The following is a 27256-nucleotide window of genomic DNA, read 5'->3' on the forward strand; positions in this document are numbered from 1 at the left end:
CTCACGTAAGAGACGTGGGAAAGAGTGTCGCAGGGAAAGCTGGGCCACTGCCGCTGTCTGCCACCATCTTGCTTTCCTCTAAGGCGGCAGTGACCGAGGTTCAGAACAATCTTGAGCAATGAAGCTGTTAACCAGAGCCGGGTCCCTCTCGGTGAGCACAGCTGGCGGGCTTGGGGAAGGGTTGGAAAGCAGATGGTCAGCAAAGTCATACGGACCGGAGTTGCCTGGTTTGGGGCCCCTGGGCGCTGGGCTTCGTTCTGCCCTTCAGCTGAACCCTGGAGGCCAACTGGGCTCCAGGCTGGGTGGGTCAGGCTTTGGAAGGCCCGCTCATGCTCTGAGCAGAGGAGACCTAATGCAGGAAAACGTGCAGAGAGAGAGGGGGCTTGAGAGCAGAGATGAAGCGACTCGATGGAGACACCTTTGAAGGTCATTGCTGCACTTGCGTGCAGGTGAAGGAGACCATGAGATATGGGTCACAGGAGGCCGGTGTAGACCTAGTCCCCCATCCCTACCCTATCAGCTGCTGCCTTTGTTTCTTGGCATATCATGTAGCATCAGCTGCTCCAACTGTTAAGCGGGCTTATGAGTAAAATCATAAGGGAAAAAATGAGCTAATACCTGTATAGCGTTTTTCAGTGAACCTGGAACTTGATTGTTACTGTCGTGTCCTGGCTGCATAAAGTGTGCTTTTCTTGATCTTGTTTTAATATTATCCTGGAGAGGTTCTTGGCCTTCCCTTTAGAGCTTCTTAAGGCTCCTCCTCCATGTCCGATTGACACATAGCTGTCACTTGGGGAAAACTCCAGTATCAGTGTTATATCATTGTGGACTGGTGGTTATCAAGAGGGGACAGTCTCAACCTCTGAGTTTAAAACAACTCTTCGAGGCCAATTTTGCCCCCAGGGGACATTTGGCAATATCTAGAGACGATTTTGGTTGTGACAACCTGAGGGCCGGAGGAGTGCTACTGCTGAACATCCTTCAGGGCTCAAAGCCACCCACAGCAGAATTATCCAGCTCGAAATACCAAGAGAGCCTGGGTTGCTAAGTAACGTAGTAATCTACTAGAAGGTTCGAAAAACCAGGGAATGGAGTTTCCGGGTACTTAATATTTAAATAGATAAACTATGAATTATACAAATGACCATGATTTAGACTGTAATTCTCTTAGCCTTCTTAGCACCTCTAAACTAACCGGTGATTTTAATAACCCTTAGAGGGAAGTCCAGTTGGACTGGCAAAAGACCTCAAAACCTCTACATTCATTCCATCCTCACCTTTCAGTAGAAAAAAGAACTCAAAAGTAACAGAGTTGAAGAGGACCAGTGTAAGCAAATTGCAGTAAGCTTGAAAGCAATTGTTGTTTCTACTTACAGCACTTTACATAAGAATAAATGTGTACATCTTTTGTTATTAAAACAGTAATTGTATGGACAGTTACTAGGATAATTCTTTGCAACAAGTTTGAATGGAACAAATTATAGAAAGTACGTTATCAACAAAGTGTCACTGCTCAGGCACATTTGAGAGGAGAGCACCTAAATCTGCCTTAGCATCTGATGTGCCTACATATCTTAAATTTTTTACTTGCTGGAAAAATCAAAAGCTAGAATCACTAGTAGAGTTAACTGTACCACACCCAGCAAATGAAATTGATGATAATAAACCAAAGCTAATTGTAATTTATAATTTGAAAGCGCTAAGGAAAGTTATGACCAACCTAGACAACATATTGGAAAAGGCAGTGGCACCCCACTCCAGTACTCTTGCCTGGAAAATCCCATGGACAGAGGAGCCTGGTGGGCTGCAGTCCATGGGGTCGCTAAGAGTCAGACACGACTGATCGACTTCACTTTCACTTTTCACTTTCATGCATTGGAGAAGGAAATGGCAACCCACTCCAGTGTTCTTGCCTGGAGAATCCCAGGGACGGGGGAGCCTGGTGGGCTGCCGTCTATGGGGTCGCACAGAGTCAGACATGACTGATGCGACTTAGCGGCAGCAGCAGCAGACAGTATATTAAAAAGCAGAGACATCACTTTGTCAACAAAGGTCCATCTAGTCAAGGCTATGGTTTTTCCAGTAGTCATGTATGGATGTGAGAGTTAGACTATAAAGAAAGCTGAGCACAGAAGAAGTGACGCTTCTGAACTGTGGTGTTGGAGAAGACTCTTGAAAGTCCCTTGGACTGCAAGGAGTCCATCCTAAAGGAGATCAGTCCTGAGTGTTCATTGGAAGGAATGATGTTGAAGCTGAAACTCCAATATTTTGGCCATCTGATGCATAGAGCTGACTCATTTGAAAAGACCCTGATGTTAGGAAAGATTGAAGGGAGGAGGAAAAGGGTGGACGACCGAGGATGAGTTGGTTAGATGGCATCACCAACTCAATGGACAAGAGTTTGGGTCAACTTCAGCAGTCAGTGATGGACAGGGAGGCCTGGTGGTCATGTGGTCGAAGAGAGTCGGACACGACTGAGCGACTGAACTGAACTGAACAGCAAATGTAAACTAGGAACCAACTTTTCGATAGTACAGCATTGAAGCTGAATGCACAACCAGCAGCCCTCCTGGACAACATGAAGTAGGAACAATGCAGCCTTTGAGGGACTCCTTGGGAAACTCAGGCAGCATGTTCATTTAATCCTGGGAGTACTAAGGTTTAATTCTCAACATCTCCACTAGTAACCTTATGATCCTTAGACATAATCAGAATTAATTCTGTGGTATTGTATATCATTCGCCAAAAAAAAAAGCTAAATAAAATTACACATTTTGGATCCATTATCTGACGTTTAAGAGGATCCCTTCCCGTGGCTGCATATTACATTTTGAGAATCTGCTGTGGGTGTACCTATCGTTAATCTCAGGGTATATTAGTCAAAGAAGATTAAAAAAAAAAAAAAACCCTTTAGTTGTGTAGTCTTAATGTAGCACAAAAGAGAGTGAAGATACTATAGGAAATATTTGGGCGCTTGGATGAAGTTTTCTTTGATATGCTTTTTAAAGGTTACTAAAATGATTAAGGAAATGAAGTCATATTGGAAAGTAGACTAAAAAGATGAGACTCTTTAGGCAGATAAGAGAAGCAGTAATGCTAAAATCTATAAAAAGGTATGAACGTGGCTATTCCGCACTTTTTCAAAAAGTTCCAAAGCATTAGAGCCTAGAAAGGACCACTTGGAGCTCTAATAAGGTAGTTAAAAGGTAAAAGAAAATGCAGTGAATCTTGATATAAGAAATGAACATGTTCAACTCAGCGTTCCTTCAAGCTATACAGATCAACAATAGAGATTGAAGAGTGGCATGGTAAACTGGTGGGTGAGTTAATAGGTTAATCAGCTGACTCCTCCCATGGAGTTTATTTACCACCGAACAGCCTCTATTGCTTGGGCCAACTCAGATACAATGCACTATTCTTTTGAGAAATGTGGTAACCTGTCTTTTTTTGTGTTTAGAGATTTTATTCCCTCAAAGTTGCTCCTAAAGTTAAAGCCACAGAAGCCCCTGCAGGAGTGCCTCCACATCCTCAGGACCTTGAGGTTAGTCCCCCTGAGTTACTCACTGGACACATACACGCCTTACTGTTCTTGGTAATATAAAGACATTAATCACATCCTGCTTTATCTTATATACAGTTTACCAGGTTACCAAATGGTTTAGTGATTGCTTCTCTCGAAAACTATGCTCCTGCATCAAGAATTGGTTTGTTCATTAAAGCAGGCAGCAGATATGAGAACTCCAACAATTTAGGAACTTCTCATTTGCTTCGTCTTGCATCCAGTTTGGTAAGCATCTTGACTACTTCCGTGTGTTTAGAAATCTGTGATATCTTGGTCCTACAGAAAAGAAGAACTAAAAGCAACACCCCTATGTTAGTTTCCTGGAGCTGCCATAACAAATTACTTCACACAGTCTGGCTTAAACACCAGGAGTTTATCCTGTCACAGTTTTAGAGGCTAGAAGTCAAAGTCATGGTGTCAGTAGAGCCATACTCCCTCTGAAGGCTCTAGGAAGAATCTTGCCTTTGTTTCTCCCACAGCTTCTGGTGGTTGCCAGCAGTCCTTTTCATTCCTTGGCTTGCGGCTGCATCATTCCAATATCTGCCCCTGATTTTACGTGGCCCTGTCTGTCTTTCTGTGTCCAAATATCCCTTTTACTGAAGGGCACACTTATCCAGCATGACCTCATTTTAAATATTTACATCTGCAAAGGCTATTTCCAAACAGGGTCACTTTTGTAGGTTCTTGGGTAGACATGAATTTTGGGCATGTTTTCAAATACAGTCCCCTAATATAGCGTGAAAAATCACAGGATACTTATCACAGGGAAGCAGTAAATTAGTGTCCATCCAGAGCATAAGAAATCAGTAAAAAGACAACATTTTTAGGATAGTGAGACACATGTACATCCATGGCTGATTCATGTCAATGTATGGCAAAAACGCCACAATATTGTAAAGTAATTAGCCTCCAATTAAAATTAATTAATTTTTTAAAAAATAAAAGAATCATGTACCAAAAAAAAGAACAAGATTTTTAATTTTTAAAAAGAAGTGCCAGAAATTGAAAATTATTTTTTCCCTTATGCAAATCTCTTTCACAATAGATTGATGAATCCAACAAGCATGTATTTGATAATTGAATTTTTATCTAAATACTTTATATAAAAATCTATACTTGTGCCTTTGGGTCAACTTTGTTGGGCATATCTTAAAAAGAGGCAGTATTTTTAGTTAGTGTTCCTTTGAATTTAATGACAGACATTAGATTTTGACATAAAGTCATGTTTGGCAAACTTGGCATTAAAAAATACCAAAAATGGTTGTTTTTTTCTTTTCCAAGACTACAAAAGGAGCTTCATCTTTCAAGATAACCCGTGGAATTGAAGCAGTTGGTGGTAAATTAAGGTTTGTTAAAAATAAATAATCGGAAATAGTGAAAACACCATAAGATGATCAGTTGTAAAGGAACTTTTCTGTTATCAAGGTGGTTAACAGTTTCTTAAGGCACAAGAAGGAAAAGACTGATGAATTTGACTGCATAAATGTAAAACATCTTTATGCCTGAAAGTAAACATCTAAGTAACTAAAAGTAGGTATTTGTAACATATGTAATATGGAGAGGATTATTTGGAAAAATAAAGAACTGCAAATTAGGAAAACAACCAAAGAGTAAATGGATAGGAACAAAGATAGGAATAGGCTGTTCCCAGAAGAGCCCAGAAACAATGATCTTAAATCAACAGTTCAAAACCATTTTATACTGCTGGTGGGAGTATGAGTTGATACAGCTACTTAGGAAAGAATCAAGAAATATCAATTAATATTAAAAATGAGCATATTCTTCAACCTAACAGTTTTTAATCCACATGCACAAAGGAATTCTTTATATTGTGACTGGAAACAATCTAAATGCCTGTCTTTAAAGAGGTGGATAAGTAAAGTATGATACAATAATATGCTGGGACTACTACAGTTAGGAATGAACAGCAGTTAAGAGATGAATTCAGTCTGTATCAACATGGCAGACTTAACAAAATGTTTTTTGGAAAACAATTTTTAAGATTTTTTGAAGGTATGAGGAGGTTTTTAACAAAATAATATGTAACGCTTATAATTATGTTTGTCTCAAGTGGGAGAAAGTGTGAGAGCCTGGGAAGAATACAAAGAGATCTTCAACTTTAAAATTGCCTTTTTTAAGTTGTGGTAAAATACGTATAGGATGAAATGTACCACCTTTAACATGTGTAGTTCTGTAACAATAAGTGTCAGTGAGCAACCATCACCACCACCCATCTCCAGAATGTTTTCATCTTCCCCAACCCAAACCCTGTAGCTATGAAACACCACCTTCCCTTCCCTCAGCCCCAGGCAAGCGGCATTCTGTGTTGTTCCCATGATTTTGACTACTTTAGGTACCTCATATCAGTGGAATCAAATAGTACGTGTTACCTTTTCATGACTGACTGACTTCACTGAGCAAAATGTTTTCAAGGTTTATCCAAGTGTAATATGTCAGGACTTTCTTCCTTTATGTCAAGTTGAAATACTTAACTGTTTTCTTTTTTAAGATTTTTTTAAATAGTTAAAATCTTCAGTTGAGTGTGCATATTTTTGTTTACTATTACTTATACTTTTGTACTTCAAAATATTTTTTCCAAAAGATTGATTTCATGAAGATATAAGAGAAAGCTTATTCTTCTGATTTAGATAATTCACTGTAATTTATTTTTGACTCAGCGTGACGTCAACAAGGGAAAACATGGCCTATACTGTGGAATGCCTGCGGGATGATGTGTGAGTACCTGTGTTTATTTAGAAGATCTGCTTTTAAAGAAGTACTTAGATGCTCAGTTCTACTCTTTTTTTTTTTTTTTCAGTGTGGCATGACCTCTGATGTTGGTTTTGGATTGTTATTCACAAACTGCCTAAAGTTTAATAAAAAGCATTACAGTTATGTAGAATGGATGTTCGTTTTAAATTTTTGACTGGTAACTCTGAGCTTCATGTCTTCTGTAGTGATATTCTAATGGAGTTCCTGCTCAATGTCACCACAGCACCAGAATTTCGACGCTGGGAGGTAGCTGCCCTTCAGCCTCAGCTAAGGATTGACAAAGCTGTGGCTCTTCAGAATCCACAGGCTCGTAAGTGCACTTTTAGATTATATTCCATTGTTTCTAAGATACTGGGATTTCAAGAAAATCAATTTGTAGAGGAATAAAACTGCTGTTGAAATTCTTTTTCTCCTTGGGTTTGAAAATACACTTTCCAAAAATTTGTCCACTTTTTAAAACATTGTTCATTTCTAAACATTTGTATTATTGATTATTTTTCATCATGTTAATATTTAAATTTATTACAGAATCCTAGGCCTTTCACCTGTGTTTTATGCCTATCCTCCCACCGCTGATTTTTTTTTTGTTGTTTTTTTATTGGTTGCACTGGATCTTCTGTGCTGTGCGCAGATTTCGTCTAGTTTGGGGGAGCAGGCTTCTCTTGCTGTGGAGCACGGGCTCCAGGCTCGCAGGTTCAGGAGTTGTGGCACACAGGCTTAGTTGCTCCTTGGCATGTGGAATCTTCCCAGACCAGGGATCGAACCCATGTACCCTGCATTGGCAGATGGATTCTTAGCACTGTGCCACCTGGGAAGTTCCCTGGTGTTTTTTGTTTTTTAACAGTCTTTTATTTTTAGTTGGAGGATAATTACTTTATAGTATTGTGGTGGTTTCTGCCTTAAATCAACATGAATCAGCCATATGTATATATATGTCCCCTGCCTCTTATACCTCCCTCCTTATCCCACCCCTCTTGTATCAGAGCACCCCCTGGTGTTTTTTAATGGTTGTTTTACTTACACCAAATCTGGCAGCAGTTTATTGCTGCTGCTGCTGCTTTTACTGTTATATATTGCTGTTGTTGTTTAGCCAGCTCCCTTTTATTGGGTTTTTCCAAAGCAATCAGCTTAATTTAAAAAAAACCTTTTTTGTATTCATGTTTGTGTTTATAGAATGTTTGGTTATATAATCTTGACAAGCATACCTGGCAGAACAAATCTGTAAGATAAAAAAAGCACCACTGATTCTCAGAAGTCAAGAACTTGTGGTAGGAGCAGAAACGTGCAGGTAGCCCACTGAGGTATAAGCAGGCGGTCAACTGCAGGGGCTCAGAATGGCACGGACTTCACTCACATGCAGGCCTGTCAAGTGTCTGGAACATAGTGAGTGCTTGGCTCCTGTTTGCTCATATTATATTTCATCGTGATAACTTTGTTACCCCAGGCCTTTGGTAAAAGAAATAGAATAGTAAAATTGTAGAAAAGATGACTTCTGTGTCCTGAGTAGCTTCCTTCCCCACTGGCAGCAGTGAGGCTCCAGCCCTCGTCCTTTGTGCCTGAACAGTTATTGTAGTCTCCTGGATGGTGTCTCTCTGCCCTGGCGTGCGTCTTCAGGTGGATTCTGACATTTACAGGCTGCTATCAGAGAATCTTATTTTTCTCAGCACATTTAACTGGCAGAATTTTAGAAGTTGCTAGAGATTAAATGATAATAAATTTTCGATGCTTGAATGCGATGACCAAAGTTGTATAGTTGTTTTCGAGGCTCTCTACATGGTGTTGTCTTTATTTAAACAATGTTTCTGTAACTGCTTCTTTACTTATGTTACAGACGTCATTGAAAATTTGCATGCTGCCGCTTACAGAAATGCCTTGGCTAATTCCTTATATTGTCCTGATTATAGGATTGGAAAAGTGACACCAGTTGAGGTACTGATAAAACACCTTACATTTTTAAATGTGCTCATTTTCACATTAATTTGAATGTTCATCTACCACTCAGTTTTGTTTGCTAATTTTCTTGTCGTCTAATTTAAGAGAGTCTCTTGCTTGCTTTTTTTTCCATCACTTTGCTGCCTTTTTTTTTTTTTGGCTATACTACACAGCTTGTGGGAGCTTAGTTCCCCTACCAGGGATCAAACCCATGTCCCCTGCAGTAAAGAGCAGAGTCCTGAACCACCAGGAAATTGCCCATTCATCAACTTGCTTTTTGACTAAAATTCTGTCTGAACAGTTTTTGTGTATCTTTCAACTAAAAAAAAAAAAAGTGTTTATTATGAAAGGGGCAATTCCCTGGTGGGGAATTACAGAAATTTCAGAATTACATTCTGACCAGACATTTCATTCATTCATACTTTATGAATTCATTACAGAAATTTCATTCATAATTTATGAATAGGATGTATTAAAGGGTCCCATTTTTCAAAAAGTAAGGTGTGTGTAGACAAATACCAAGATATTAACTATGATTATCAAAGTTACTAACATTTTTAAAATGTATCCCTAGGCTAAAGGAAATTCTAAAGAAATTGGTGCTGGAACACTTTAAGCAAAAGCAGCATTCAGTAGAAAAACATCACCAGGAAAAAAATAAGAGTATGACTTTCCAAGATGGCTCAATAGATGGAGACAGCATTCATTTTAGGCACAAATTCTAAATAAACTGAGCTTCAGCAAGTCTAAACATTACTCAGGGAACCTTTTTAGCTGCCCCACCACCACCACCATGAATTTTTAACACCACAGATATACTGTATATCTGTTTATGCACTGTATATATATTTGTACTTTATATATAAAGGATTTTCTTTTTTTTTTTTTCTTCCCCCAAGAAGTAATTTTCACTCTCTTGGGAGCAGTAGTATAGTTGAGAATGCATGTTTTAGCCCTACTTTTATATAAAGATTCCAAGATTTCACATTGAATCTACTGTATTAACCTATATTAGTAGGGAGACATTGACGAATTTTTTTTTAAGCTCCCAAAATAATTCTGTAATCATCCAGGTTGGAAACCCTGGTATAGACACTAACTTATTAGCAAAAAAATATTCAAAGACAGGCAAGAGGAATATAGTGATATAACTGTTAGCTCTACTATAGAATGTTAACAGTGCTTTATTACTACCTGTATAAAGATGAACCTGATGTACTCCTTAAACCACATTATAATAAAAATCATAAACTTAGTCCCATTTCAAGTTCAAGCCAATATGTCCTCTAATTTTTGTATGTTTTTTTTTCATTAACAGCTTCATTGAGATGTAATTTACATACCATACAGTTCACCATTTAAAATGCACGATTCAGGTTTTTATTCTGTTCACAGAGTTACATAACCATCACCACATTCAGTTCTAGCAATGGTTTTTAAAAGCTCAATTTAATTCAGTACTAGGTAGTCCCTTATAGTTCATTACAGCAGCTTTTAAGCCTGTTTATTCTCTGCTAAACTGCACTTTGATATTTTTATAGTTCTTTATATTTATACCAGTATAACCAGATAAATGTTTTCACTTTCTCAGTTACATGACTATGTACAGAATCATTTTACAAGTGCAAGAATGGCTTTGATTGGACTTGGTAAGTTGGCAATTACCTGCATGTCAGTTTCCTTCTTTTAAGAGTAGTTCTTTTAACTCACAAACATAGAAAACAGACTTATGGTTGCCAAGGGGGAAGCACAGGAAAGGGTTGGTTTGGGAAGAGCAGATGCAACCTATTATGTATAGAATAGATAAACAGCAAGATCCTGTTATAGCACAGGAAGCTATATTCAATGAGAAGGTAGAATTATCCTTGAAACTGTAAAATCAGATACTATCATATGTAACTGTGTATATATACATCTTTTACAGTTATATCAATATCTAGATAACTTACAGTTCCATGTTTCTTGGCTCCCAGAGAAAGTGGTAGATAATCAGGAAATTCCCTGAGGTTGCTGACTTTTCCTTTTGTAATTGTTGGGGTAGTGAAGGGGACACCTTTCCAGTACATTGTAAGTCTATCACTATATTGGTAACCCGCCTCAATTTATAATATACTCCCTTGGGTATTTTCTTAAATTCTGATTACACAATTCTTTATGGTCTGTCTCATTTTAGAAAGTGGTTAATTGAAAAAAGAGAAACTAAGGTGCACTCCTAGTAGATGTTGCACTTATAGTTAAGAATAAAGATACTGTTTCACTGTCTCTGTATGAGTTACTTTAAAAAAGAGTAGTCCCTTAAGCTATAATTATGTGATTACTGGATTGAACAAAATTTGAGAACTTACCCTGTGTTAGGTCAGAAAGTCAGTATGTGATAGGATTTTTATATACATAATTTTAAAAATTTATTTGGCTGTGCTGGATCTTTGTTGCTGCACAGGCTTTTCTCTAGTTGCAGAGAGCGGGGGCTACTCTCTAGTGGCAGTGCACAGGCTTCTCGCTGTTGCGACTTCTCTTGTTGCAGAGCACAGGCTGTACGTGTGGCGTACAGTACAGTAGGTGTGGCCTACAGGCTTAGGAGCCCCGCAGCGCTTGGGATCTTCCCAGATCAAGGATCAGTCCCAGACCTGTGTCTCCTGCATTCGCAGGCAGATTCTTTATCACTGAGCCACCAGGGAAGCCCTGATAGGATTTTAATAGCTAGTCTTTCATGGAAACAACCTGAATGTCCACTGACAAATGAATGGATAAGGAAGATATGGTACATATATTCAATAGAATATTATTCAGCCGTTAAAAAGAATCAAATAGTGCCACTTGCAGCAACATGAATGGATGTAAACATTACCATACTAAGTGAAGTAAGTCAGAAAGAGAAAAGCACCACATGATATCACTTATCCATGGAATCTAAAATACAACACTAATGAACATATCTGTGAAACAGAAACAGACTCCTAGAGAACAGAATTGCACTTGCTGAGGGGTGTCGGGGAGGGAAGATGGGGAATTTGGGATTAGTAGATGCAGACTAGTATAGATAGAATGTATAAGCAACAAGGTCCTACTACATAGCACAGAGAACTATATTCAATTTCCTGTGATAAACCATAATGAAAAAGTATATGTATAACTGAATCACTTTCCTGTACAACAGAAATTAACACAACATTGTAAATCAGCTGTACATCAATAAAATTTTTAAAATATCCCCAACACAGTTTTATAGCATATAAATAAATCTTCCACAACTCTGAAAAGAAAAAAGCTAGTCCTTTTTTTTAAGTACTAATTTTTAAATTCATTACAGTATTTGCAAAACCTATGACAAAGGGCAAATTTCTCTAAGCAAAGAGCTTTTTACAAAGAGCTTTTGTTTTAAGTACAGTTTAATAAAAAAATCGACAAAGGGATGAACAAACAGTTCATGCAGAAAGTGTGTTATGTGTGTATACAATTATTGTAAAAGATGTAATAACTAAGAAATTTTTAATCTGTTAAGTTGGCAAAAATTAAAAGATAGACACTACCCAGTATTAACCAAGGTATGGAAAAATAGGCACTCAAAAATTATTGGCAGGAGTGCAAACTGGTACATTTTTGAAGGTCTATTTTAAGAATTTATCGTTCAGAAATATTTTGATAAGTTTACAAAATACTTGCATGAGAATTTTGTTTGCAGTAGTTGGATTTTGTTCATTTGTTTTATAAATAATAATTGAGTATAATTCACACTGTGTAAAATTCACCGTTCTGAAGTGTGCAGTTTGTGGGTTTTAGCATACTCAGAGTTGTGCAGCTATTGCCACTGTCTAATCTCAGAACATTTTCATCATCCCCAGAAGAAACCCCGTACTCAATAGCAGTCACTCCTCATTCCACCTCCTTGCATCTGACAACCGGCAGTCTACTTTCTCTCTGTAGAGAGCTGACTACTCTGGACATCTCATACAAAGAGAATTTTACAGTAATAGCCTCTGTAACTGACTGCTTTCACTTAGTCACTTAGCATAATGTGTTTAAGGTACATCCATATTATAGCATGTACCAATGTTCCATTCCCTTTTCTGGCTGAAAAATATTTCAATACCACATTTTGTTCATTCACCAGTTGGACATTTGGGTTGTTCTGCATGGTTTAGAGCTATTAAGAATATAAACATTCATGTGTAAATTTTTTAACAAAATATCTTTTTCATTCTTTTGGGTGTGTACCTAGGAGTAGAATTGCTAGGATTAGGATATAGGATATCTCTCTATTTAACCCTTTGAAGAACTATGAAACTGTTTTCCAAAGCAGTTGAACCATTTTATTTTCCCACCAACAGTGTATAAGGATTCCAACTTCTCCACATCCTCACCAATATGTACTATCATATGTCTTAGGAAGTGGTATCCCATTGTAGTGATTGATAACATTGAACAACTTTTTTTATGCTTTTTGGCTGTTTATGTGTCTCCTTTGGAGAAATGTTCATTCAAGTGCGTTGGCCAGTTTTTAATTGGGTTGTTTATTCTTCATTGTTGAGTTGTAAGAGTATTTTATATATTCTGGATACTAATCCTTACCAGATACATGATGTGCAAATATTTTTCCCATTTTGTGGAGTATCTCTTCGTTCCTTTTAAAAATGCCTCTTGATGCATATTGCAGTATTGTTTTAATAGCCAGTTATTAGAAACATGTCCATCAGGAAGAGATTGATTAAATAAATAATGGTACATCAGTATAATAGAATTCTTTATAACCATTACATGTTTGGTGTAGTCCACTCAGAAGTAAATTACAACAGACAAGTTAGAAACAGTATCAATAGAAGATACCATTTTAACAATAAAAAGAATAATATTAGTATTTACATAAAAAAAGGTTCTAGATGAATACGTAATAAAGCTGTAAATGCATATCTCTGTAAGAGCATTATAATATTTTAATTATATAATGAAGCATTTTTAAAATAGTAGGTATTCTACAATTGTGTTTTAGAAATTCTGGTTCTACAGTTTTTTGTTTGTTTGTTTCTACTGACATAGGTGTGAGTCATCCTGTCCTAAAGCAAGTTGCTGAACAGTTTCTTAACATAAGGGGTGGCCTTGGTTTATCTGGTGCAAAAGCCAAGTACCATGGAGGTAAGCGTTTTGTTCTGTAAGGTTAGTTTACCAGGATGCCGCCTCTCCCCCACAATAGATATTGGAGTATAATAGGCCTGATTGTTTACTACCAAACAGTATCAGTGTGGAAAGAGAGAGAATCATTGTGGAAAGTATCAATTGCTTGGGTATTATGTGTTAAGTATATTTGTGAATGTGTTGGGGGAAGGGCAGGGTAGCAAGGAGAGGACCAGGCCAGAGAAGAGCTTCATCTTAATGCAGTAATACTGTCTCATAGAGAGTATTGAAAAATAAAACCAAAAAATGGTTTCTTCCTTGCTCTTTCTTTACATGGCCCCAGGTGAAATTCGAGAACAGAATGGAGACAGTCTCGTCCATGCCGCTCTTGTAGCAGAGAGTGCAGCCATAGGAAGTGCAGAAGCAAACGCGTTCAGTGTTCTCCAGCACGTCCTTGGTGCTGGACCACACGTTAAGAGGGGCAGCAATGCCACCAGCTCTCTGTACCAGGCTGTTGCCAAGGGAGTTCACCAACCATTTGATGTGAGTCTGAACAGTGAACATCTTTCTTTTGTTTTCAAAGGCTTAATGTTTACAATGTTGTCCTGGAAACTTGATCTTAGTATTAAACTGCTTTTAAAATTTAAGATGGCACAAAGAAAATCTTTGTAAAATTGAAGAGGCAGCCAGGCTTAATTTTAGTACCTTAGTGGGTCTATCAAAAACTTACTGTTATTCTAATATAAAAAGAATTGAATGCTTAAAAATTCCAAAAAATCCAAAATCCCCACTCTCTCTTGGAGTTTGCTCAACTTCATGTTCATGAACTTCATGTTCATGTCACCCTGCTTATTTAACTTACATGCAGAGTACATGATGAGAAACGCTGGGCTGGAAGAAGCACAAGCTGGAAGGAATCAAGATTGCCAGGAGAAATATCAATAACCTCAGATATGCAGGTGACACCACCCTTATGGCAGAAAGTGAAGAAGAACTAAAGAGCCTCTTGATGAAAGTGAAAAAGGAGAGTGGAAAAAATTGGCTTAAAACTCAATATTCAGAAAACTAAGATCATGGCATCCGGTCCCATCACTTCATGGCAAACAGATGGGGAAACAGTGGCTGACTATTTTTCTGGGCACCAAAATCACTGCAGATGGTGATTGCAGCCATGAAATTAAAAGACACTTACTCCGTGGAAGGAAAGTTATGACCACCCTAGACAGCATATTAAAAAGCAGAGACATCACTTTGTCAACAAAGGTCCGTCTAGTCAAAGCTATGGTTCTTCCAGTGGTCATGTATGGATGTGAGAGTTGGACTATAAAGAAAGCTGAGCACCGAAGAATTGATGCTTTTGAACTGTGATGTTGGAGAAGACTCTTGAGAGTCCTTTGGACTGCAAGGAGATCCAACCAGTCCATCCTAAAGATCAGTCCTGGATGTTCACTGGAAGGACTCATGTTGAAGCTGAAACTAATACTTTGGCCACCTGATGCAAAGAGCTGACTCATTTGAAAAGACCCTGATACTGGGAAAGATTAAGGGCAGGAGGAGAAGGGGACGACAGAGGATGAGATGGTTGGATGGCATCACCAACTCAACAGACATGGGTTTGGGTGGACTCCGGGAGTTGGTGATGGACAGGGAGGCCTGGTGTGCTGCGGTTCATGAGGTCACAGAGAGTCAGACGCTACTGAGAGACTGAACTGAACTGAATGTCCATTAAGTCAGTGGTTCTGCCTAACAGACTCATCCTCTGCTGCCCCCTTCTCCTTTTGCCTTCAATCTTTCCAAGCATCAGAATGTTTTCAGTTGTTCGCATCAGGTGGCCAAAGTATTGGAGCTTGAGCTCAGTTCAGTGAACTTAATCGGAGCTTAAGCTTCAGCAATAGTTTAGAATTGACTGGTTTGATCTCCTTGCAGTCCAAGGGACTCTCAAGAGTCTTCTCCAACACCACAGTTCAAAAGCATCAATTCTTTGGCTCTCAGCCTTCTTTATGGTTCAACTCTCATATCCATATATGGAAAAACAATAGCTTTGACTATATGGACCTTTGTCAGCAAAGTGATGTCTCCACTTTTTAATAGCTGTCTAGGTTTGTCTTAGTTTTCCTGCCCTGGGGCAAGCATCTTACTTTCATGGCTTCAGTCACCGTCCACAGTGGTGTAAGAGCCCAAGAAAATAAAATCTGTCACTGCTTCTACTTTTTGCCCTTCTGTTTGCCATGAAGTGATGGGACTGGATCCTACGATCTCAGTTTTCTGGACATTGCGTTTTAAGCCAGTTTTTTCATCCTCCTCTTTCACCCTCATTCTGTTTGCTTTCTACCATTACAGTGGTATCATCAGCTTGTGATACATCCAGACTGGCATTTCGCATGATGCACTCTGCATATAAGTAAAATAAGCAGGGTGACAATATATAGCCTTGGCTGCACTCCTTTCCCAATTTTGAACTAACATCAAAAAAAGGTGTCCTTTTCATCATAGGGGATTGGAATGCAAAAGTAGGGAGTCCAGAGATACCTAGAATAACATGCAAATTTGGCCTTGGAGTACAAAATGAAACAGGGCAAAGGCTAACAGAGTTGTGTCAAGAGAACACTTTAGTCATAGCAAACACCCTTTCTAGCAACACAAGAGAAGGCTCTTCACATGGACATCACTAGATGGTTAATACCAAAATCAGATTGATTATATTCTTTGCAGCCAAAGATGAAGAAGCTCTGTACAGTCAGCAAAAATAAGACCTAGAGCTGACTATGGCTCAAATCATGAGCTCCTTATTGCAAAATTCAGGCTTAAATTGAAAACAATAGGGAAAACCACTGGCCATTCAGGTATGACCTAAATCAAATCCCCTATGATTACACAATGGAGGTGATAAATAGATTCAGAGGATTATATCTAGTAGACAGAGTGCCTGAAGAACTATGGATGTAGCTTTGTAACATTATATAGGAGGCAGTGACCAAAACTGTCCCAAAGAAAAAGAAATGCAGGAATGCAGCGTGGTTGAGGAGGCTTTACAAAGAGCTCAGTGAAGAAGAGAGTGAAAGGCAAGGGAGAAAGGGAAAGATGTACCCAAAACTGAATGCACAGTTCCAGAGAACAACAAGGAGAGAGATAAGAAGGCCTTCTTAAATGGACAATGAAATAGAGGAAAACACTAGAATGGAAAAGACCAGCAACCTCTTCAAGAAAATTGGAGATACTAAGTGAACATTTCATGCAAGGATGGATACCATAAAGGACAGAAACAGTGGACCTAACAGAAGTAGAAGAGATAAAGAAGGGGTGGAAAGAATACACAGAAGAACTATACAAAAAAGGTCTTAATGACTGGATAATCATGATGGTGTGGCTATTCACCTAGAGCTGTACATCCTGGAATGTGAAGTCAAGTGGGCTTTAGGAGGCATTACTACTACAAACAAAGGTAGTAGAGGTGAAGGAACTCAGCTGAGCTTTTAAAATCCTAAAAGATGATGCTGTTAAAGTGCCGTACTCAATGATATCTTTAAAAAGTAACACAAAATTGTAGGGTTAAGTATTGTTCATAATTTCAGCAACAGCGCATGGCACAGGTAGGTTATGCTTTAGTAAGTCTTTGGCCTTTTGACATTTAACAGTGGAAATTAAATCAGTCTTCTCTTTTTATCCTTCCTTTTAATACTTGAGTGGTTGTGTCAAACTTTTATTTTTAAGCAGAGGAGCCTTTTTTAATCCAATTCCATTTCCCACCTGCAATGCCCAACACAAAAGCTTTTGCTTTTAAAAAGTAGAAGGCTTACTTGACAGTGAAACCCTTGGAATCTTCTAAACAGAGCCTTAGGGGTCCATGGAGCACAGTTTTCAAACCATTATCTTAAATTAGTCCTAAATTAGAGTTCCTCCAAATGGTCTTTCTTCCAGTCTGTGGTCTACTCTGTTTTCTTTTTTTCATGCTTTACTCTTTTCTATTGAACATTAATGATGCTTTAGATAGTTGGAGTTTAACCCAGTGACATAATTTAACAGGAATTCCTACTTTAGAATTTGGCCAGAAATTTGGAGAATGACTAGATTAGTCTCAGAATTGTAATTAAACTTCAAGTGATTGAAGTGCATATCTTTGTGTGCTTCATATGGACCAGACCCATGGTTTTCAAACTTCACCTGGAATATAGTTTAAAATTCAGGCTCCCAGACTTCATCCGTAGTGATCTGAGTGAGTGGATCTGTTGTGGGAACCTGAAAGTGTGTGTTTTATAACAACTCAAGTGATCCTTGGACTTCCCAGGTGTCGCTACTGGTAAAGAACCCACCTCCCAAAGCATGAGGTGCAAGAGATGTGGTTTTGATCCCTGGGTCCAGAAGATCCCCTGGAATAGGAAATGGCAACGCACTCCATTATTCTTGCCTAGAAAATTTCCATGGACAGAGCAGCCTGGCGGGCTACAATCCATGAGGTTGCAAAGAGTCAGATACAGCTGGGCACAGTACTCAGACACACATGAGTGCTCCTTAGGTTATTGGTCCACATAAACACTGAAAAGCACTTTACTAGGATGTCATATCCACCTCAAGGAGCTTAACACTCTACTCGGACTACACACAGAAATACCCCTGTTTGCCAGAGGCTAAACTTCTTACTCCCCTGGACACCTGCTACTAAGCAGAAAAAAATTTCTAACCCTTTGACTTTCGTCTGTAGAAAAAGTAAAAGTGAATTAGTGAAAAGGAAGTCACCACCAACAGCAGAGGGAAGAAAACATGTTTGTCTAATATCAAGGACCATGATCTGCATCACTCAGCTGTACTGAATCTATAGTAGTAATGTAGTAATGTTTACAGGTTACTGTTTGCATTAACCCTTAATCATCAAAAGGTTAGAAAATACCAAGGAAAATGAGCAATCCATTTTAGAAAAAGTTAAATGAGAAAAGTTAAAACCATTATAGTTCTGAAAAAGGTAACCTGCGTACAGAACACTTCAGTCCTTAATAGAACCAGTTACGTGAAATATTAATTCATCTCTTTGCTTATACTGTGAAGGTACATATTTTTTCTAGACAACCTTAGGAAAACTGTACTGTTTTACCTGGTAGAGTGACATATAGTAAAGTTTCATTATATTTCAGGTTTCTGCTTTTAATGCCAGTTACTCAGACTCTGGACTCTTTGGGTTCTACACTATCTCACAAGCTGCATCTGCTGGAGACGTAAGTTGCAAACTGAAAAATTCTCACAAGATTTTTTTCTCCTGTTAACATTTTTTTAGTAAAAATATAGAATGTTCGAATACATCTCTGTCTAGTGTAATATCATTAAAGTGTTATCTTCTATGGAAGAAAGTTAAAAATGGAAAATGTATATATTAATCCTTCCGGGAAAGAGGGAGGAAATGCTTCCTTGGTATTTTGGTTCTGTGTGGACATGTGGCATTAAGTTACCTCTAGGGTATCTAAATGGAGAACTCAAGTGAGGTCAAGGCAAAGATGTATACTGGGCGTCCTCAACAGAAAAAGTGTGTTGAAATCAGGGTTACATATGAAAGTTGGTAGGAGAAGAAAACTGAAGGTCAAGCTAGGGGAAATGGCCAAGAAAACAAAAAAAAAGAGAAACTGGTATATTTGGAGACCAAGAAAGAGACTGGTTAACAATCTTTTGATCTACTCTATATTAACGTCCCTTTAGTTACCACAGGGAAGTCCGGTAGTTTTAGCAAACTTGGACAGTATCAGTTTTTACAAGACTGTTGGAAGTGAACTAAAATTTACAATATTAAGAAATGAATGAGAAGAAATAAATGCAAAGTTGGTGCAGGTATAGGGGAGTGGGTGGGGTTTTAGTAGAGTTTACTCTGAGAGATTAAGTAGGAAGAGACAGATATTCATACTGAAAGGAAAGAAATTGGAGTGAATATAGGAGGTAGGAAATTATAGGTGGATTAAATCTATAGAAGCAAGAGCAAGCAGGATCCAAAGTATAAATAGACATTTTATCCTTGGACATAAAGGCTGTTGGGAGAACAGGATGTCAGAGATGAGGAAGTACATCCCTGGTGCGGTAGGAAGCTAAATCATGTTTTGAGAATAAGAGAAAGAAGGAGTTTAAAGAAAGTAAGAGGTTGGGGACAGATGAGTGCCTAGATGCACACAGAATGAGCAGAGCAGCGGATTCATAGTATAGTCAGATGGCTAGCCTCATGGAAAAATGGAGGAGGCAAGCTGTAGGGTTGATCCCAGGTTGGAATCTTGCAAAGTAGACTGGTCAGAAGTATGAAGAGGTGGCAGGAAGTTGGAAACACTGGTAGGAGTGGCTGAAAGGATAATTCATGGATTTAGGCTAAAGAAGTAAACCCAGAGGGACATGATAGATTGAAAGTGGACAAATCATGGAACTAGAGATGTTGGCAAAAATGGAAGATATGGATAGCATGATTAAAGACAGGCCAGAGGTCTTGGAATTGAGGATTTCAGTGTTCAGGTCTGGGGTATGGCTATGGAAATAGGTAGCTCACTTGGAGGGTAAAGTAAGTTTACAGACCCCGAATGATGCCACGGTTGGGATGGAGCAAATCATGGGCCAGGTTTATTATACCCACTCACACCACTAGAACTTGATTCCTTCATGACCCCAGCATTCCAGGCATGGACAGTCTTTACAGATTGGCTCCTTACGGTTTACTACTTTCTTCTTAGTGAATAGTAAGAGAAAGCAATATTAATTACATGATACTTTGAGAGTCTGGGGAACTTTAAAAGGTGCTTATTCTTCATAAGCAATTATAAATCCCTGAGTTTTCTTTTCCTAAACCCTACTGCCATCCTCTGCCCCCTGCCCCTTAATGTTTATAAGAAGCTTGGCTACTTGGATATTGTACAAACAGCTGCTTTATCGGAAGTGTAAGCAGCACCTAGTGACTTAGGAATCCCAGATGGACACAGCGATTTCCATCTTGTGTTTCTGCCTCATAGAGGAGCATCTGGAATACTGCAGGAGACTCTGGCACTGATCAAAGATGACCAGCTTTTACTTCTCTATCCTAGGTTATCAAGGCTGCTTATAACCAAGTAAAAACAATTGCTCAAGGAAACCTTTCTAATCCAGATGTCCAAGCTGCCAAGTAAGTTTCAATATTAACTTTCAATTATTTGCAAGTTGTATTTTTTCTAGGTACAATACTATTCTAACAAAGGTACAATAGGATTGAAAAGTATAAAAAAGTATTTAAAGGAGAGGGAAATATATTCCTACCACCTAGAGATATAATTGTTAACATTTTAAATATTTTCCTCACCATTTTTAGACATAATTGTTAATACTGCATATATAGTTGTTAATAAATAATTAACATATATAGTTGTTAATAATTATCTATCATTACTAACCAATGATTTCCCTTTAAAATGCTGTTTTCATTTATTCAGATTACTGAATTAATTGGTATGTCAGAATATACTTGTTGACAACTGGAAATTGTAAACTATAAAGGATATCTTTGGCCTTAAAAAAATTTCGTATTTCACATTACTTTTTGGTACAGATTTGCAGTTGAGCCAAGAGTTATAAATATTATAATGAAAGGCTTTGCATTAAAATATATGTTTGTGTTTATATATTTTGCAATCACAGTATTAAAAGGTTGTACCAGTTTATAATCACATCATCAGGAGTGCCTGTTCCACCATAACCACTAGCAGCTTTATTTTTTCCTCTTTACTGATTTGATAGACAAAAAAAGATACCTGTTTAAAAAACTGCAACGTCCATCTATTTGGTGATTTTTAAATCCCACTGTCTTCACTGTGCTAACAGCGAGTGCTAACAACAAACACCTGTTAACTCAGTACCTCTGGGAGTTTCTCTAAAAGAGACAAACTGTGGACAGAGTTACAAATCAGCTTGCATTTTCATACAGGAGATTAAAACATTTAAATTTTACTTCATCCATTTAGGACAATTCAAAACGTGAATCCTCAAACTCAGGCAGTCTTTTAGTATTCAAAGATCATTTAGTATTGTCCACAAAGGAAGTTATGATGGTGAATTACAACCTAGGAGGGAACAACCTTTTACCATTTCTCATTAGTACTATTACATTTTTCATACTGTACACACTGAAAAGTGCATCTCTGAAATAAGTACAACACACTTTATTAAATGTTGTATACATGGAACCAAGGACTGATAGGGTGCAGCTCCACATGACTGCCTCAGAAACACATGCTTACAAGAAACTGAAACACTGGATAAACTCAGGAAAAGTCTGTTTCAAGTCTTAATTTATTTAAGAAAATGTATTTTCTTAATAAGTGTAGAATTTTGGTTATTAATGCCAAGTTCTGTTTCTTTCCTGCCATTTTGATGGAGTTTATACGTTTTTGGTAAGGTTCTTAGTCCTCCTGTATTGAAAGAGAGAAAGTGAGGTGTCATTGCTGAAGGGACAAATTAATAATCTCTTGGTAAAGTTTACTGCAGGTAAAATCTTTTTTCAGTTAAGCTGACAGTGTGATAAAATTGCTACATTAAATTGTAATTATGTTTAAATGGAGGTCTTGCTACAGAGTTTGAGTTAAATAACTCAAGTGCCTTATTGAACACCAGTTTCTTTCTGGGATAATTATGAATTGGATTTTATTTCAAATTGATGCTTTTGTGCCCATATTTAAGCTATAGGAGCTTATAAAGACCTATATTCTCCTTCCCCACTTGTTCTGTCCTCAATGAGACAAATCCCAGTCCACAGCATTCTGCTAAAGGGACAATGAGAAGAGCCTAAACAGGTATTTTCTTTAGTAGAGATGTCTAATATCACCAAAAGTGTATCAGGAAGCTAGAATTCCTTCAGTAATCAAGACTTCACACTAAAATATTTTTAACTAGATCTGAGTTCTAATCTAAAAGCAAAATGCATTCTGTTGGGTTTTTAGTATAATCTTATAATGACAGCTTTCAAAATGATAATGTAAATAATAAAATAGTTGGTAAACTGAAGAAAGGGAATGAAGATCTTTAGCACTCTTAAAGTTTCAAAGCTGTTAGTTTGCATATTTACTCAAACATGTTTAAGGATTTAGGAACATACTTTAACTTGCTCCATAAAACTGCCTTCTGCCTTACTTACACACCTTTCACTGGACAGGAACAAGCTGAAAGCTGGGTACCTGATGTCAGTGGAGTCTTCTGAGGGTTTCCTGGATGAAGTTGGGTCCCAGGCTCTAGCTGCTGGTTCATACACGCCGCCATCCACAGTCCTTCAGCAGATTGATGCAGTAGCTGACGCTGATGTCATAAATGTAAGCAAATGAAAATCTGTTTAACACACATAACTTGTCCTTAATGATGCCATTTCAGAAGGAATGCATAAGGCCTGTATATGCTATTCTCAGGGTATTTGGTATCTGTCTGCCTGGTGTGGAGGCAGAGGCTCAGTCCCATCAGATCTGCAAGTAGCTTCCTTGTCAACTCAGGAAGTCTGTGTATCTTCCTCATTCAACTAATAGTTTACCATTAGGTTAAACTATTTTAAATTTTTAAAGGTCAAGAGTGAAATATTGGCAGTTTCATACCACTGAACCTAATTGTCAAGTTTGGTATTTTTCCTCCTCACTCTGAAATAAACTTTCTATCCTGCCAACCCTTCACAGTCCACCATCTCAAGATTTTCTTTAGTCTTCTCAGCCTAAGACATTCTCCTGCCCTTGTTCTATTTTTCTTTTATTTTTCACTTGTTTCCTATAAAATTGACCAGTTTTGAGGGCAAGGACTATGTGTTATACCTCTTTGTATTCCCTACTATGCCTAACAAGTACATGAACTATAATATGAACCCTAAATCAGTCCTTTCTGTATTAAAAATGCCAACTCCCCTTTCATGTCACAATCTCAACCATCTTCTCACCAAGGGGTCTATCCTTGTGGATAGAAAAAAATGAAGGCTGTTGGAAGATAGCAATCCTGACTTGATTTCACTTGGCGCCTAAGTTCATCATCGTTGTTGTTGTTGTTCAATCGCTCGGTTGTGTCTGACTGTGACCCCGTGAACTGCAACACGCCAGGCTTCTCTGTCCTTCACCATCTCCTGGAGGTTGCTCAAACTCATGTCCATTGAGTCAGTGATGCCATCCAACCATCTCATCGTCTGCTGTCCCCTTCTCCTTCTGCCTTGAATCTTTGCCGGCATCAGGGTTTTTCAAATGAGTCGGCTCTTTGCATCAGGTAGCCAAAGTAATTGGAGCTTCAGCTTCAGCATCAGTCCTTCCAAAGAATATTCAGGATTGATTTCTTTTAGGATTGACTGGTTTGATCTCCTTGCAGTCCAAGGGACTCTCAAAAGTCTTCTCCAATACCACTGTTCAAAAGCATCAACTCTTCAGCACTCAGCCTTCTTTATGGTCCCACTCTCACATCCATACGTGACTACTGGAGAAACCATAGCTTTGACTATACGAAACATTGTTGGCAATTGTCTCTGCTTTTTAATACACTTTCTAAGTTTGTCATAGTTTTTCTTTCAAGGAGCAAGCGTCTTTTAATTTCATGTCTGCAGTCACCATCTGCAGTGATTCTGGAGCCCAAGAAAATAAAGTCTGTCACTGTTTTCATTGTCTGCCCATCTATCTGCCATTAGTGATGGGATGGGACCAGATGCCGTGATCTGAGTCTTTTGAATGTTGAGTTTTAAGCCAGCTTTTTCACTCTCCTCTTTCACCTTCATCAGGAGGCTCTTTAGTTCTTCTTCCCTTTCTGCCATAAGGGTGATGTCATCTGCATACCTGAGATTATTGATATTTCTGCCGGCAGTCTTGATTCCAGCTTGTGCTTCATCCAGCTTGGCATTTTGCATGATATACTCTGCATAGAAGTTAAATAAGCAGGGTGACAATATACAGCCTATGTACTCCTTTCCCAATCTGGAACCAGTCCATTGTTTCATGTCTAGTTCTAACTGTTGCTTCTTGACCTGCATACAGGTTTCAAAGGAGGCCTGGTATTCCCATCTCTTTAAGGATTTTCCACAGTTTGTTGTGCACACAGAGTTAAAGGCTCTGGCATGGTATAATGAAGCAGAAGTAGATGTTTTTCTGGAATTCTCTGGCTTTTTCTGTGATCCAACAGATGTTGGCAATTTGATCTCTGGTTCCTCTGCCTTTTCTAAATACAGCTTGAACATCTGAAAGTTCTCGGTTCACATACTGTTGAAACCTAGCTTGGAGAATTTTGAGCATTACTTTGCTAGCGTGTGAGATGAGTGCAATTGTGTGATAGTTTGAACATTCTTTGGCATTTCTTTTCTTTGGAAGTGGAATGAAAGTTGACTTTTTCCAGTCCTGTGGCCACTGCTGAGTTTTCCAAATTTGCTGGCATATTGAGTGCAGCACTTTCACAGCATCATCTTTTAGGATTTGAAATAGCTCAGCTGGAACTCCATCATCTCCACTAGCTTTGCCCCTAGTAATGCTTCCTAAGGCCCACTTGACTTTGCACTCCAGGATGTCTGGCTCTAGCTGAGTGATTACACCATCGTGGGTTATCTGGGTCATGAAGATCTTTTTTGTATAGTTCTTTGTATTCTTGCCGCCTCTTCTTAATATCCTCTGCTTCTGTTAGGTCCACACCATTTCTGTCCTTTATTGTGCCTGTCTTTGCATGAAATGTTCCCTTGTTATCTCTAATTTTCTTGAAGAGAGCTCTAGTCTTTCACATTCTATTGTTTTCCTCTCTCTCTTTGCATTAATCATTGAGGAAGTCTTTCTTATCTCTCCTTGCTATTCTTTGGAACTCTGCATTCAGATGGATATATCTTTCCTTTTCTCCTTTGCCTTTCGCTTCTCTTCCTTTCTCAGCTATTTATAAGGCCTCTTCAGACAACCATTTTGCCATTTTGCATTTCTTTTTCTGGAGGATAGTTTTGATTACCACCTCCTGTGCAGTGTTACAAACCTTCGTCCATAGTTCTTCAGGCACTCTGTGTATCAGATCTAATCCCTTGAATCTATTTGTCACTTCCACTGCATAATTGTAAGGGATTTGATTTAGGTCATACCTGAATGGCCTAGTGGTTTTCCCTACTTTTCTTCAGTTTAAGTCTGAATTTTGCAATAAGGAGTTCATGATCTGAGCCACAGTCAGCTCCAAGTCTTGTTTTTGCTGACTGTATGGAGGCTTCATCATTGTATACTCTTCCAAATGGTTGTCCTTGTCTTATATACTGTACTGTCACGAGTCCAACCCAGCTGCCTCCAACACCATCTTTATTTAAAAAGCTGATCTGAGTACCTGAGTACTTCCTGGTGCTGCACTTGACGTAAACTAACAGACTTTGGACTCTAGAGCAGTGGCATAAAGAACACTAGGATATAGTGTAACTTTGACAAGTTAACAATCAGTGTATTGTCATTGACTCAGACTATTTGCCATTGTAATACAGACACAGAGGCGGACAGCCGTGCTCCAGGAGACTACCCTATTTTGCAGTGTCAGAAATTCCTTTTCCCTCTTTAACAGCTGTCATCATTAGAGCATTACGCTTGCTCAGTCACATAAAGGATGAAATATTCAGAGTAACAGAAGTTTGTCTATTTGCTTATTTGTATTAACTTTCTTTCTTTGTTTCTGTCTTAAAGGCTGCAAAGAAGTTTGTTTCTGGCCGGAAGTCAATGGCAGCAAGTGGAAATTTGGGGCATACACCTTTCATTGATGAGTTGTAATACTGAATCCCATATTGCAGGAAAGAACTGAACGTTTTGTGAACCCAGAGCAGCAAATAACATGAAAGTGAAAAGTCCTAATGTAACATTTATCTTTTCTTCCAGTGAGAGGAAATATAAAGCATAAATATAGGTAATTGTTCCCAACTGACCTAAAGTCAATAAAGCATTCTATTTAAATGTTTTTCTTACATTTTTGCTAATCAGTTAATCAACAGGTGTTTATGTTGAGTTTTTGTTTTAGATGCTTTTAAGGAGAACAGGAATATAAAGTACAGAAGCATGAGAAACTATTAAAATTAAGGCTTAAGTGGCTATCAGAGTAACTATCTCCAGATTAGTATTGGCTTTTAAAGATAAAAGCAGTGAAAAGTCTGTATTCTTGGGTAAGAACAGTTAAATGATCTGGGTTTTACCCCGTTTTGCCTTTTTTCCAAAAGAGTTATTTGTGCAAAATATATATTACCTGTTAGCTGTGGCCTATATTTGCACTGCTTCATTTTTTATGTTTATCTTCACTGTGGCACAATTTTGGTGTGTGTTTTTTTTCCCCTCATCTTCTCCCTCTTCTGTTTCTATTCTGTCTCTTTCAAGTAATTATCAACCTAACACTCAAAAGTAAGGCAGTGCACAAAAAAAAATGGGTGTTCTCAAGATAAATGCTTCCGTGGTCACAGATTTGAAAACTGCTGCCTAGCCAACTCGTGATACTGGTTCACTGCTGCCCTTTTCAACGGGGGTACAGTCTTCCAGCCAAAATGCATCTGAGGTAGAGGAGGCTGAGGAGGAGGAGGAGATTTCGTTGTCTTGCTTCACCATGGTCCAGTATGGAGAAGGGGCCCTCACTTCTTTCTTGTGATCTCTGTGAATCATCACGTCACAGTTAATGTCTTTTCCTACACGCATTACATGGTTCTTCTTTTTATATCCATGCCATTCTCTGGAGATAGACATTGGTCTCCTTACAGGGTAATGTCCAGTGGACCGTGGATATTTGTAGTACTTAAGTCTTGTATCGAAAGCTTCATCATCATCACTGCTTGTGACAGATCCATCTTTTGCCTCCTCAGTTTTCTTTGTTGTGCTGAAATGGAAAGACTAGTGAATGAAATGGATTCTTAATGTCTACACATTCATTCTCACCTAACAAGATATCTCATAACCTGCTTTGGTTCATAAA

At 38.4% G+C, this 27256-nt stretch overlaps 2 protein-coding genes across 5 annotated transcripts in view; one reads left to right on the forward strand and one right to left on the reverse strand.

The window, feature by feature from the left end:
* On the forward strand, positions 1-26548 carry UQCRC2 (ubiquinol-cytochrome c reductase core protein 2). Its single transcript, NM_001370607.1, has 14 exons — positions 1-151; positions 3458-3541; positions 3638-3787; positions 4844-4908; positions 6241-6297; positions 6520-6644; positions 8166-8263; positions 9858-9915; positions 13301-13396; positions 13719-13918; positions 18502-18582; positions 20413-20489; positions 22509-22662; positions 25993-26548. The coding sequence occupies exons 1-14, from the start codon at positions 119-121 to the stop codon at positions 26074-26076; spliced, it is 1362 nt and encodes a 453-aa protein (NP_001357536.1). The 5' UTR covers positions 1-118; the 3' UTR covers positions 26077-26548.
* PDZD9 (PDZ domain containing 9) overlaps positions 21632-27256 on the reverse strand; it is a 24924-nt gene continuing 19299 nt past the window's right edge. For 2 of the 4 annotated variants that reach the window (XM_059881394.1, XM_024984998.2), the window contains 3 exons: positions 26543-27160; positions 22495-22648; positions 21632-21768 (listed from right to left, as the gene is read on the reverse strand). In XM_059881394.1, coding sequence (XP_059737377.1) covers positions 26770-27160 — 391 coding nt within the window. In that variant the 3' untranslated portion in view covers positions 21632-21768; positions 22495-22648; positions 26543-26769. 4 annotated transcript variants of the gene reach the window in all.

This window comes from Bos taurus, chromosome 25, assembly GCF_002263795.3.
Source record: "Bos taurus isolate L1 Dominette 01449 registration number 42190680 breed Hereford chromosome 25, ARS-UCD2.0, whole genome shotgun sequence".
NCBI classification, from domain to species: Eukaryota; Metazoa; Chordata; class Mammalia; order Artiodactyla; family Bovidae; genus Bos; species Bos taurus.

Excerpts from the sequence above, each read along its gene's own strand:
- UQCRC2 (NM_001370607.1), top strand. The coding sequence starts at position 119 with ATGAAGCTGTTAACCAGAGCCGGGTCCCTCTCG. Across the intron at positions 152-3,457 it reads CCAGAGCCGGGTCCCTCTCG|AGATTTTATTCCCTCAAAGT; the intron begins GTGAGCACAGCT and ends TTTTGTGTTTAG. Across the intron at positions 13,397-13,718 it reads AAAAGCCAAGTACCATGGAG|GTGAAATTCGAGAACAGAAT; the intron begins GTAAGCGTTTTG and ends ACATGGCCCCAG.